Consider the following 13,655-nt stretch of genomic DNA (forward strand, 5'->3'; position numbering starts at 1 on the left):
CTGTGTGCGTGCGCGCGTATGCTCAAGGGTTTTCTGTTCTGTATTGCACTGATTACTTCCGTTTGTATACTTTCTTCGTATCATGCTCGTCAGCTAAGCACATCGAGCCAAGCTTTAAGCAAAACAACCGTTCTATCTTAAGATAACAGGCATCAGTTTGGGCAACACTTGCTGCGATTAATAGTCTGGCATAGTAGGAAAAAAAGTTTTCTGATTTTAAACCTTAAAAACTCTCTTTCAATAATTTTCAATAACTTTTAACTCTTTTGGTGCCAACTTGCGTACTTACGCACAATCGAGATGTTCCACACTCACGCGCGAGCCCTTCTTCGGTAGAAATGCGCTTCTGGCGGAATGATAAATTGTACTAGCCAAGGCTGGGAGAAACTGGAGTTCCGTAACAATCAGTGTCCGAACGCACGAGCACGAACGGAATGAACGAGCAATCTGATGCTGAGCGGTGGCGAACGAAGATTTTCGCGCGTAATGATTTTCTCGATATATTTCCCCGTCGATTCCATGCCCCGATTCCAAACGCGCTCACGTGAGAAGCTTCGTGTAAAGTGTATTGTTTGTGTGAAGGTTAGCGCGAAAACAAGTATTAAAAATATTTAAAACAACATGCAGCTGCATCTTTTGTTGTAGTTTAAAATCAAATAACCTTTTTTAGGGGGAGATATTAAATGTAGCTATGAAATCAAATGAGGTGGTGCATTTACTTGCTTGAATACGAATAACGGTTGCGGAACGATTGAAGGGACAAAAACCACTGTGCAATGGGATGGGAACTGTCATAACAACATCAGACGTCAGACGTTTGACCATCATCGAACGTCAGATGCTAAACCGCATTGTTATTGTTTTGGGGCGCGTATTTTGTTCAACCATTTCAGGGAGTTTTTAACCGAACTTTGCAGTGTTAGCAATGCTTTTTTAGAGTGTTTTGTTCTGTGAAAATGGACAACGACGTTTGCGAAGTATGTGGTCTCGAGGATTTTACCCTAGCAGATGGATTTTATTACTGTACCGAGTGTGGTACGAAGCTGCTCCATAAACGTGAAATTGCGATCGATGAAATCAACGTTGGCGTGCAGACCACAATCCGGAAAGATGTCAAAGTAGAACGTACCATAACCAGCTGGGAACAAATGAACTACTTTCTGCGCGGGCTCACGGAGCGCTTAATTGAGCTTGGTGCACCGGACGAGCTTAAGGTGACAGTACTGCAAATTTGGTGTGCCTACCTGAACGTTGCCGAAATAGCATTCTTTAACAAAAGGCAACGGAAGCGGCCCCGTTTGGCTTTACGAAATCAAAAATGGTTCGTTGGGTGAGCGACGGAGCAAATGCAAGCTCTAACCACGCGTCTTCTCGTTTGCAGGGATTTGAAGTTACTGTTCAATCGGGAAGCTCCGAAGAAACCGAAACGTAAAGCAAAGGATTCGGATAAATTGTCATCAACGCAAAGGCGAAAGGATGCTGAGCAAATGGTAAACGCGGAACGGGAGGAGGCATTAACACAGAGTCAAACATCCGATCTGGAGTCTACACTGGACACACTATCTACCTCAATGCAAAGCTCATCGAACTCAGCGCAAACTCCATTGAGTTTTCAGTTTAACCGGCGGGCACGAAAGCGACTGCTAGAGGAAATGCGTCTCGACGAGGAACACATAGAATGGCATGAACAAGAAGCGCCCGTACATGCACCTTGCCATTCCTATCCTTACACGGGTGTAAAACGCAGCTTTGCCCAGGAGTTCGATAATTGGTCATTTATGCATCGAAAAACAATTTTGATCGCTATTCTAGCCCTTGCCCTGAACCAGATACGCAGCCCAATACAAATAGCGGATCTTACACGCTGGATAGAGGAAGGCCATCTACCGTTTCACAATTTGAGACAGTTTCTGCCGGAGGACATACTTCCGATTTGCTACTCGGAAACGTTGGCACACATGTTGACGGCTCACCAAGGATTCATTTACTGCCGTATACTCGCCTCACTGGTAGCTACTGATCTCGGTATAGTGCCGATCGAACCAGACCTTTCGGCTCTTTGCCGTCGATTTTTACGTGAACTGGCACTGCCGCTCGATCTTTTGCCCTACATTACCAAAGTAATGGCGATCGGGCCGGAAATAAGGCGAAATTACGTGTACGCGTACTTTCCAAAGTACGAGATACATGCCATGAAGTACATACTGTTCGTGATGAAGCTGCTCTTTGGCTTGGATGGTAGAATCGAAAACAAGTTAGATGCCAGCTCCGAGCGGCTTAATGAACGAATGGGAGTATTTAACAGCGTACCACAACTGTTCGTATGGAACGAATGGCAACAATACGTAACTATGCGGCACATCATTCTGGAACAGTTGCATTATCCAACAAGTCACGCCCGTACCCAATCAAAGATTAATCGTCCTATTGACCGGGAACTTTTTCTAAGCTTTTTTGAATCACATGTCGTACCGGATGATCATAATTCGACTGGCTATCGGGCAGGAGATCTTCGACCGTCGCATACAGCGATGCAGGAGCGATTGTTTAAAAACATACACACGGTCATATCGTCGGCAACGGACAAACATGCTACGTTTCGCGACAAAACACCTACACAGCACATCCATTTTGATCATAGCATGGAACCTCAGCGTGCATATTTTGCAGAGATACTCACGATGGACGATACCGGGCGGCAAAACGTGTACATACCGGAGTATATGCTAACAGACCACAGCAAAAGAACGGTCACGCCGTTCGTAAATCCAATGCCTCTGAAAAGGCACCTTTTGGAACATCAGCGGGTACGGTTGGTTACGAAAAAAATAACATCCAAACTCAAGCGCATCCAGATGGTGAAGTACAACTCACATATTACTAACGTAGAACTGTACCTGGCGGAGAACAAATTTGCTCACGTTCTCCACGTGGACGATGATGGTGATGAGTCTAGCGGATCGGAAGATAGCAACATCAAGGGCAACATTTTAGACTACATCAATTCACAGGCCGAACAGCATCGACTAAACCCAGAGGAAATGCTACACAAAACGCTTTGCCGAAACACGATAGAAGAAATGGAGTCGAATATACGGAGGGAAGAGTTTACAGTCTGTGCCAATGACATGGAGCTGTCCTGGCTTAAGGAACAGGCGGACGAAGTAAATCCGTTCCAAAATAACCCTCCCCTAGACGAAACGATAGCGGGCGAAGAACAGTGCAGTGAAACGATAACAATTGCACTGCCCAATTATTACTACTGGGTAAATAATGGTAATCTGCGATACATTTCTTACGACGTCTTTGAGCAGGATTATTTTAGCACGTTTCCCGCCAGCTTTCAACTGTTGCTTCGAGAAGCGGCATACGTTACGCGATGCTCCATGCTGGAATTGTACTCGGAACTGAATGAGTTAGAGAAACATTTTTTTAAAAACTACAGCCGAATAAAGTGATGCTCGTCGTGATCTCTTCCAATCGTATTCGTTTCTTTTTTTGTAGTAGTACGCTCTGAAATTGCCTTGCTGATTTTCGAAACGCCATCCTGCTGATAGTTTATTATGTTTCTCTGCAAATATGGAAAAATTCCACTTGCTATAGAAATAATAAACCCCCAAATGTTTCAGTTTTGTTTCAACTGCAATTCAAACGAATGATTTGCTTGACAAAAATAGTCATACAAACAACTTTCTTGAACGTCAACGCTTGGATTTGTCATGTTGTCAGAATTAACAAAAAAAGAAAGAAAATAGAAGGCAAAGAAAAGTGTTGTTTCGTCAGAGTGGAGAGAAACTCCGATTTCTATTGCTTTTTTGTGTTTGCTAACAAATTGGTCAGTGGCACTGGGCCACACGTACGCAGGGAATTGCAACTGCCGACCAACGATAAGCTCGTGTTGCCCATTTCCTTTGCTCCCTGCCGTTTTGTTGCCCATCGCCGCCTTTCGTGGATGGAACAGCGTACTACCGCTGGACGACGTGGAATTGTGCGTTCTGTGCTGTTGGTGGTTACGTGTGACGAGATTCCGAAGGCCAGCAGCAGCAACAGCAGCAGACTTGCGTGTGGCAAGATTTATTTCGTCAATCATCGTTAGTGGTGTCTTACGGCCGCTTATCAAGGTGTAATCCACATTCCTTCGATATTGGTGCTGCATATTCCGTTCCAGACAATCTGCTCCAAGTGCCCACCTGTGTATCCGAACGCGCGCGTGACAGTGTGTGCGTGTGTGTGTGTGTGTGGTTGTGCATTGTTTCTTTTTCAGTTTTGTGACGGGGCAGTGTGCTTTGCCCCTTTAAAGCCTATTCGAAAAGCATTCCTGTTACTTTGAAACCAAAAGCCGGGAAAGTACCCGAAAAGCAAGGCAACAAAATTCCAGTACATAGAAAACAGGCGTATTAAAGCAACATAGCCATGGATAAATTTATCAGCATGTGGAAAGTGCGAGAACTCGCCGATAAAGTGTAAGTATGGTTTGTGTGATGAAGTGTACAACTACACCTTCAGAAGACAATGCACACTCCAAAACGCGATAAGACTCTACCTTCGATCCTAACAATCAAGTCTAATACCGACCTGGTCGAGGAGCTGGCTGGAGGCGATAGGGCCAGAAATGTTAATGGTGTTTGCATTACACCGCAGAAATAATTAAACCATGGAACACGCTGTAGCTGTGCCAGGCAGCACATACCACGTATCAGGGATGGTGCGTTTTGAACTCGATATTTTACCATTTCATTTGTACACAGCGCCGACACCATCAGGTGGTAGACAATTCGTCTGAAGGATTTTTGCATTCCTTGCCTTGAAAGTGGCCTGCTCGATGTGTCATGCCTCTACGGGCTGTGTGACCATGGAAACGTTGAAGAGCGATTGATATATCTTCATTAACTGGTTTGCCCATCCCATTTGTGTGCCGGAGTGTCTCCGCTGGGATCAGTGGAAAAATTTGCAAACTTGAAATTAGTCAGAACTTTATTTTTAAGAATGGTTTATTGAAAATGAAAAAAAAATCCCACAACCACTCTAAAGGATTGTGCCACCAGCAGCAATATGATGCGAGCATTATCAAAAGTATAAATGTTTGAAGCTCCCGAATGTACCGTTGTGCTGTGGCAAACATCCACCCGAAAGCGGTAAAAGTGTGCCGCACGTTTGTGGCAAAGGGAAACCGAACTACCGAACGCGTAAAATGAGGTGCCGCAAGGGAGTTTTAAATTATTAAATACATCGAACCATCATCACGCTTCGATGTGAAAGTATTTTTGTTGTTACTATTAATATTCCTGCATTCGTGTTTCTGTACTACGAAAAGAACATTGGAATGGTGCTCATCCGCTGTTTGCTCCATAAATCAGGGGGTGTGGGGGGGGGGGGGGAGGTCATTCATACAGAATGAATGGTCGTTTCGCTCAAGGTGATCGTTATAGTTAAAATGGGAACTTACGCTATGTTGAGCCAGGCGAAGGTCAAGCGATCACGAGAAGAAACAAAACTTTGTACAAATACGCACCTTCGTTGCGCGTTAGTCTTGCAAATTTGCTAGTATTTGGTCTCAACCTGTCGACATTTCGGGACCAGTTAAATGACCTTCTTACATGTTGTTTATATTGTTTTGGTAAAAATTTCGAATAAGCGTCTGTCACATCGGTAATCGGTGAACGGTAACCCATTTTCCCATTTCCCCCTGCTCACTTTACAGTACAAATGTGGTGATGAACTACACAGAAATTGAGGGTAAGGTACGCGAAGCAACAAACGATGAACCGTGGGGTCCAACGGGACCACTGATGCAAGAACTCGCCCATGCCACCTTCACGTACGAGCACTTCCCGGAGGTGATGTCGATGCTGTGGAAGCGTATGCTGCAAGACAACAAAACGAACTGGCGGCGAACGTACAAAAGTCTGCTGCTGCTCAACTACCTGGTGCGCAATGGATCGGAACGCGTCGTTACCTCGTCGCGGGAGCACATCTACGATCTGCGATCGCTAGAAAACTATACCTTCGTGGATGAGTTTGGCAAGGATCAGGGCATTAACGTGCGGCACAAGGTACGTGAGCTGATCGATTTCATCCAGGACGACGATCGGTTGCGGGAGGAACGCAAAAAGGCGAAAAAGAACAAGGACAAATACATCGGCATGAGCTCGGAGGCGATGGGGATGCGGTACGGTGGCAGTAGTGGTGGTGGTGGTGGTGGTGGAATGGATTATGGTGGCTATCGCGATAGCTACGATCGACGAAGTGAGGATCGATGTAAGTAGTATTTTTGGTCGGCGATGTGCTGCAATACGCGTATTCACAAGCAATCTTTTCTTTGCTTAGATAACGAAGCGAGGGACCATCACGAATACGACTACCAGTACGAAGGGGAAAGGGAAGATTCCGACGATGAATCGAACGGACCGCAGCAGGATCGTGCCAACCGGTACCAGGACCGGGAACCGTCGAAAAGCCCTGCCACGCGTCAATCGTCCAGTTTGTCTACCGGTTCCACGACGGCGTTCGGAAGTGGTGGTGGAACAGGAGGCAGTGAGCGGAAGATAAATCTGAACATTAAACCTACCGTCGGTAGTAGCACGACGTCGACCACCGCCAGTAGTACACTCCGAAGCGCACAGAAAACGACCAAGAAAATTGATCTCGGGGCTGCAAGCGGATTTGCAAAGACGGCAGCAGCAACGGCCGCCTCATCCCCAGCAACTGTTGATCAGTTTGGCATCAATTCCCCAACCCATCGCAATACGCACGCCGAAGAGATAGTAGGCACTGGTGGAGCCAGCTCTTCGGGCAAGCAGCAGGATGTTCTAGATGATTTGTTTAAAACTTGTCCCACAAAAACCCCGTCCACGTCCGGTGGTAGCAGTGGCGGCGGCCTGCTCGATGAGGACGATTTCAATCCACGTGCTGCGGAAGATTTCGGAGATTTTGAATCGGCCTTCGGTGCAAATACTGGCAAATCGGCGGTAGTGACGGCCACGAAAGGAGATGATTTTGCGGACTTTGCTGCCTTCGGAACGGATCCCGTACAGCAGCAGCAGACGACGGTGATGACACCGAAAGCAGCGGAAGCGAATGCCGATCTTTTGTTTGGCCTAAATGTTGGAGCTACCGGTGCTGCGGGAACATCGAACAATGGTGTCGGTGGTGCGCAAATGGATATTCTTTCCGATCTGAGTGGACTGTCCCTTGGCACCACTACCTCAAATGGTATGTATTACGAAAGATTCTCTTTTTGCTTTAATCTTTTCTGCAACTGCCCGCCCGTACGTGTTGTTTACAATGTTCATATGCATTGAGAATGGCGCTTGAACATTCTGCGAATGGGAATGAGAGTGCGTTTGTGTTTTGTTCGATTTTTGATCCAAACTCAAGTCATTAGCGGGGGCATGTTGCTCCTGGTAAAACAAACAACACGTATCATAGCTATCATTCCTTCCGCCTTGTTGTTCCTTTTGTATGGTTTATTAGTGCGAATTATCTTATCCGCTTGATGCCGTGACGAATCCGTTTCCGTTGCATTTTTACGCCTACTATGATGTGTCTTTGACCTCACCTTCTTCCGAATGCCTACCTTCCTTACCACCGGTGGTAACGCCATCTTTGGGACGGTAGCGAAGGAGGATGGTGATACATATTTGGGTAAGCTATTGGTGCAACAAACGCTATTTCTACCTTCTCCCCTTTCAGCATCCAGTGTCAGCTACCACACCAACATCATCGTATCTCCGAGCACCCACTATCGATATAACGATCTGCTGGCCAGTGTTCGTTCACTGCCCTCTACACAACACGGCCGAACTATTCAACGCGACGCAGAGCGTGAGCTAGTGAACGAAAAGTTAGCCCTGCTGCTCGAATGTCTCCCGCCACCGGTCCAACCGACCGATGTACTGTGCACAGAATGGGACCGGTTTGCAGCCGAAGCGTATCCGAGCTTGCTGGAGGAAGTGATCCCGCTGATGGGGCATCTGCAACTGTCCCATCTGCGTCGTCTCGTTACACTCGATGCAAGCGCTCATTTTCCGTGCGAAGCGATCAATGCTTTGACCCAGCGATCGGTCTTACAGGGTGCGACGTGTGATACAGCGTTGAAGCTGCTGGCCTATCTAATCGAGGATGATTCCGTGTTGCCAGCAGCCTTCATCAAATTGACGTTAGCACGAAAGGACGATAATCACACTGTTGATTACAGCCAGCTTCTGCAACTCCTATCCGCTATTCCTAACAAGGTCGCTAATGTCCTGAAAGCTAAAACGCCCGAAAATCTTTTACCCTCGGCCTACAGTAAGACGCTGTACCGACAGTTCATGCGTACTCTCGTAACCTTAAACGACGCTGTTCTGTATTACGAGAAAGAGGAAGACCTTGTTACAAAACCTGCGCTGCAAGACGCCTGTTTAACTGCCCTGTTCAACAAGCTCGTGATCGATTATCACCAGGATCGTCGCTCTCCAACGTTGCGTGCTGTACTGTATCTGCTTGTGGACGGAATCTCCAGGATGCCAGTAATGGCTAATTTCATAAGAGAAATATTCGCAAACTTAACACCGACAGCGATCGAAACTGTAGCCTTCGTTGCCCTCAACGAGCGTATCGATCTCTCGCCAATCTTTGAGCAATCTACTCCTAGCAGCAGCTGGTCGTATGTGTTGTTGCAGAAAGTTCCTCTGTACAATTACTATCCCAACAATGATACGATCATCCACGAATTGATTCACTTGTTAACGAAAATGCCCTTAACTAATGCAACTAATGAAACTGCTCTGGAACGATTAGCGCAACAGCTGCTAGTGGTGTGGTCAAGTCGAGCCGCGATTCAACGGACCAGCTTCGATCAGCATCTCTACGTGACGAAACTGCTACTGGCTGCCGTTACAAGAACAATTGAGAATGACGCGCGTTGGTCCGCTAGCGTCAGTGACACGTATCGAAGAATGCTGTTCGATGGCTTAAAAGCCCATTTGGAATCTCCGATGAAAGATGTTCGCTGCATCGGTATGATAACAGTGGAGATCATCATGGGATTGATCGATGAAAAGCGCGCCCCAAGCAACAAATCAACCAGCGAGAAAGATGCTGAAAATCGGCTACGGTTTGACTATGAAGGGTTTGATGCAGACACACTTGGCATGATAGAGAACTTGAAGAACATTGTGCAACATAGAAACGCTTTAGATCGAGAGCGAAAAGAGCGATACGCGGACGAAGAAATTATCCTGCAAGCGTTTAAAGAGTTGGCTCATGATGTAGCGCAAGCATCCGGTGACTCGCAGGAAATAGTTGTACGAGAGCAAGTAGAAACGAGCGTGGTTAGCATCATTCCGCCGGTAGCCGATAGCGACGATGAAGAAGAGCGCGACGACCGTCAATCGCTGGATTCCGATGATGACGATGATCTGCCCGTTTACGACATGTCCAACGACACTAAGCTCGACCACGAGCGGTACCGGCCAAAGTATCTGCTAGATTTGCGTGATGTTCTCATAGATGCGGATGCAGGCAAAACTCCGGAACGGTTTGAGCTTGCCGTTGAATGTGCACCCGAACTGATCGCCCAACAGTTGCCCAGCAATGACGCGAAGCTGGCGCTAGACCTGTTGCAAATTTTCCTTTCGCTAGAGGAAAAAACTCATATGCCCACGTTCGGTGAGCGAAAGTTTAGCGCGCTGGTCGAAATATGTGTCGCCTTTCCGAAAGAATGCGCCTCATTTCTCTGCCAACAGTTCCATGCCGAGGTTAGCCGTTACGCGGTGAATAGTCGCATATACATGCTTGACGTCATGACCGAGGTAGCAAAAGTGCTTTCGAACAATCGCAGAGAGGAGAACGGATCGTTGTCGGAAGAAAGGGTGCGATCAGTGGAGGCCGAGTCGATCGCACCGTCGATAACCAACAGCAACAAAAATCAACTTTTGTTAATGTTCCGCGACGAAGCAGAACACCGGACACGGCGCGAGGAAGCCGAACGGATCGTACGGGAACGAATCGAGCGCAAAACAAGACGCTTTCGGTCGGCCTATGCTAAGATCCGCGAAAGGGCAATAAAAGGCACGATCAATCGGTACGGTGAGGTGGCCGGCTGGTTCTTCTTTCCCCTGATACGTGGTTTCGGCGGCAACAAGTTTATCTTCACGGCCGGGCTCAAATTCCCGTACGATGCGGAAAATCTGCTGCTCGTCAGCTTCCTGCAAGCCCTGTCCGTGCTTATGGTGTGCGCCGAACAGTGTCCCATTGCGGCCCGAATGGCAAGGGAGCTGTTTACGCTCGCGAAACTGTTGCGCTACAGCGAGGAACCGAAGGTGCGACTTTCGGTGATGCAACTATTGGCGGCCATCTTTTTAGCGATCCGGTCCGATCTGCTGCAGGTACAGTTCTACGAGGAGCTGGTGGAGCTTAAGGACTGGCTCGAGCAGTGCACACAGAGCGACGTTGTTCGGCGCGGTGAAACGAATGAGGAATGCCGTCAGCTAGCGCGTCATCTGCTTGCCATGTGTTACGGCGCACTCGTAGAAGAACGGACATGAGTGTACGGGAGAAGGTTGCAGTGCGAAAAAAGTGTTTGAATTATTGTTGATGATATGTAACGTGTTCTGAATTAATAACATCGAGCTTTTTTAAAGGCGTGAGATAAGAAGAAACAAACAGCAAACAAAAATCATGCCTCGTGTTTTCGAACCTACCTACACCGTGGATCCCGAAATGTCTTATCCCGAAAACAGAAAGGCCATATTGCATGCGTTAAAGAAGTATATTCTGAAAGCCTAGCACCACAAACCAGCGTGGCGTTTTCTATGACCATTTGCAGAAAGGACAGATATCTTGAAGGCTGGAACAAGATTGATATTTTTCTTCCAATCCCCGATGAACCGTCGGTCCTGCTAAACGCCATTCGACAAATGTAAAAAACAATCCAGACACCAAAATGATCACCAAACTTGGTAAACGAACTCACTTTTCCGTATGTATCTTTGGAAAGGTTCAATTCGTAAGTTTCGGGAAGATTTGTAGAAATTGTTGGGGCACATCCTGACGAACCCGCCTCTCGAGTTGTCAACATTATCGGTGTTTAATTGGTCAGAGCATCCGTCCAGAAAGGACATATGCTAAGAATATCCTGGACACAAAAGACATATTAAGACAAAAACTCGCTGGCAACCCCTGAGATGGAGCCAGAATGGGCGACTGAGGGCGCTTGTTAAACGGACTGTAGGCTGATCGTTGATACGCGCCTCTCCCCTATGGTCTGAATTTCATTCATTTTTTGATATAGAAATGATAGTAAAATATTTCGAACCGAATGCTCCAAGGGGCTAAAGGTGGTGGTGTAACATTTTGATTGCTTTATTTTCATTACTCTGTTAATACTAATGTGACTGTGTGGAAGCGTTGCTGCTTTCTTACGGCTTCCAACTACACGTATCGCGCGATCGGGATGGTGCTTGCGAACCGATCTGAATGGGGCAGATTACTGGGTATGCTTTTACTGTGGTAGAGTCGCCATTAATTAGTTGGTTAGTTAGCGAACCATTTCGCCGCACTTGAAGCACTTGCAGTCGACCGGTTCCTTCAGACGAATTTCCATCGTGGCAGACTCGTGGTCCGTCATGCGCACACCGTCCGGATCGTAACAGTGCGTTAGCTGCAGTTGCCGTTCGCGCAGGAACGATTCCCGGCAGCAGTAGCACTCCTTGAGGAAGCCTGTCGCCGTAATAACGGACGGCTGCACCTGGCTGTTGCACTTTCCCTCGCACTTGTTGACTGTGACGTCGCCGTTGCAGGTACGGTAGAGGCGCCCCAGCTCATCGTACTCCTCTGAAGAAGAGGAGAGACAGAGAGAAAAACAAAACACGTCACGATCACAAGGAAGATGCTTCCCAGCGACTCTTACCTTTGATGAGATGAATCTCCGATGGAAGCGTTTCACACGTTTCATCGGCCTGGTTGTGCTGAGCAGCGACCGGTGACATGGTGCAGGTTAGAGTCAGCAGCACTACACAACACAGCAGCACACCGCAACCGTTCGTCACCAGTGCGGATCCTAAACTGTGGCACATTGCGATGAAAACTGAACGGCGACGGATTGTTGCAAAATGTTACTCAACTGCGTGGTCAGTCCTGGTGCCAGCGAATCGTTCTATCACGGCGAACAGTCCGTCCCGATTTGCAGCGCAATGCGTCGGTATATTCAGTTTTATACTTTACGCCCGTCATTACACGTCTAGCTCTTTCCTCTTGACGCGTGAAAGGAGCACTGTTAGAAACCATGTTCCTACATGCATTTCCTGCTGAGCAAGGGTAAAGGGCGTTCGTGTGTCCTTTGGTGGCGACACCGCCAACACGTTGGTCCTTGGGTGAGTGTGGCAAAGTGAACGCAGGTCAGGTATCGTTGCTCCCGCCGAGTTTCGTTTCGTGCTTCGCCCTAGGTGGCTGGGGCCAAAATACTCTCCACCCTCCACATATGCGACCTTTGACCGAGGACGCATCGACCGAGGGCATCATGCATGTAACGGTTATGTTTTTTGGATTTTTTTTCTTCGCTCTCACGTCACGATTAAAGCAAGGAAGGAACCAAAATTGCGTTGTTCTTTTTTTCTTTCTTCTGATTCTTCTTGTAAAATGTGCTTGTCTTGTTTTGTTACACTATCGACAATTGTCCACAGTACAATGCTAATTACATTCTTACATTTGTTTCCCTTCTCCTCATGCTAGCGGCCCTATTTACATCGCTGAACAATGGATCCGGGGGCTTGCTGCAACCCACTCCCCTCCTAGCGGCCAATGCAAACAACAACAACAATCATTCGATGGTGTCCAGCCAGGGCAAGCAGCAGCAGCAACCTGCCGCCAACGTAGGCACCACGTGGAAGAATGCCGGCAACATCAATATCGATCTGGACAATCTGCTCGGTAATGGGGCGAAGGGTGGTGGACGGGGCGGATCGGGCGGTGTGGGTGGCGGTGCCGGTGGCTCCAACGCGCCATCGATGAACCAGCTGAAAAGCATCCATTCCAGCCCGGTGCATCAGCCGATGATGGGAGCCGCGATGAGCCCACAGCAATCTCCTTTCGGTGGTGGTGCCGCATTCAATTTCGCACAGCAACAGCAAGCACCCGCGGTTGGTATGATGATGGGGGGCGGTATGGGCGGCGGTGGCGCCTTTCTGAACGACAATAGCAATAACGCGTCGACCTCCTCAACCGGCGGTGCCAGCTTCGGAGGGTTTAACGCGTTTCAATGATCCCACGCCGCCGGCCTGGCCAAAAGTTTGGCGGCCTCCTGTTACTAACCCTTGACCCGATCCTTCCACCCCACCACCACCCCAATCGATTCGTGATGTGCTGCCTATGGAAGGTAGCTGTGTTGTAACATCTGCATCTGCCTTGCCCATGTGTTGTACCAGTGCTGTGCCACGATCAAATCAAACATATGAAATTGCACACTCCACAAGAACACAACAAAACACTGTCCACCAATCCCAATCCCTGAAAAAGCCAATCAATCGACTTTCCCACCAATAGTGAAAGGTATTGGTGAATCGCCTTCTTCCTTTATCGCATTCCTCTTTTCCGCCCCCAAAAGGAAACCCTTGTACCACAAACTTATATTCCAACCAATGCGGCCTACAACACAACCTATACGAAAGATATTA

General features: G+C 47.8%; 3 protein-coding genes across 3 annotated transcripts; 2 read left to right on the plus strand and 1 right to left on the minus strand.

Moving 5' to 3' along the window:
* The first annotated feature begins 834 nt into the window (after positions 1-834).
* On the plus strand, positions 835-3,480 carry LOC118503293 (TATA box-binding protein-associated factor RNA polymerase I subunit B). Its single transcript, XM_036036387.1, has 2 exons — positions 835-1,321; positions 1,382-3,480. The coding sequence occupies exons 1-2, from the start codon at positions 957-959 to the stop codon at positions 3,456-3,458; spliced, it is 2,442 nt and encodes an 813-aa protein (XP_035892280.1). The 5' UTR covers positions 835-956; the 3' UTR covers positions 3,459-3,480.
* Positions 3,481-3,735: 255 nt separating this feature from the next.
* On the plus strand, positions 3,736-10,660 carry LOC118503294 (telomere length regulation protein TEL2 homolog). Its single transcript, XM_036036388.1, has 4 exons — positions 3,736-4,463; positions 5,702-6,258; positions 6,328-7,212; positions 7,693-10,660. Exons 1-4 carry the CDS (start codon positions 4,414-4,416, stop codon positions 10,527-10,529), a joined length of 4,329 nt encoding a protein of 1,442 aa, XP_035892281.1. The 5' UTR covers positions 3,736-4,413; the 3' UTR covers positions 10,530-10,660.
* Positions 10,661-11,322: 662 nt separating this feature from the next.
* On the minus strand, positions 11,323-12,708 carry LOC118503295 (partner of bursicon). The gene is made up of 2 exons (XM_036036389.1): positions 11,894-12,708; positions 11,323-11,817 (listed from the first exon to the last, which is right to left on the minus strand). Exons 1-2 carry the CDS (start codon positions 12,057-12,059, stop codon positions 11,522-11,524), a joined length of 462 nt encoding a protein of 153 aa, XP_035892282.1. The 5' UTR covers positions 12,060-12,708; the 3' UTR covers positions 11,323-11,521.
* Positions 12,709-13,655: the final 947 nt, after the last annotated feature.

This window comes from Anopheles stephensi, chromosome 2 (assembly GCF_013141755.1).
Source record: "Anopheles stephensi strain Indian chromosome 2, UCI_ANSTEP_V1.0, whole genome shotgun sequence".
In the NCBI taxonomy this organism is placed as follows: Eukaryota; Metazoa; Arthropoda; class Insecta; order Diptera; family Culicidae; genus Anopheles; species Anopheles stephensi.

Excerpts from the sequence above, each read along its gene's own strand:
- LOC118503293 (XM_036036387.1), top strand. The coding sequence starts at position 957 with ATGGACAACGACGTTTGCGAAGTATGTGGTCTCGAGGATTTTACCCTA. Across the intron at positions 1,322-1,381 it reads GCTTTACGAAATCAAAAATG|GGATTTGAAGTTACTGTTCA; the intron begins GTTCGTTGGGTG and ends TCTCGTTTGCAG.
- LOC118503294 (XM_036036388.1), top strand. The coding sequence starts at position 4,414 with ATGGATAAATTTATCAGCATGTGGAAAGTGCGAGAACTCGCCGATAAA. Across the intron at positions 4,464-5,701 it reads CGAGAACTCGCCGATAAAGT|TACAAATGTGGTGATGAACT; the intron begins GTAAGTATGGTT and ends CTCACTTTACAG. Across the intron at positions 7,213-7,692 it reads TGGCACCACTACCTCAAATG|CATCCAGTGTCAGCTACCAC; the intron begins GTATGTATTACG and ends CTCCCCTTTCAG.
- LOC118503295 (XM_036036389.1), bottom strand. The coding sequence starts at position 12,059 with ATGTGCCACAGTTTAGGATCCGCACTGGTGACGAACGGTTGCGGTGTG. Across the intron at positions 11,818-11,893 it reads GGAGATTCATCTCATCAAAG|AGGAGTACGATGAGCTGGGG; the intron begins GTAAGAGTCGCT and ends CCTCTTCTTCAG.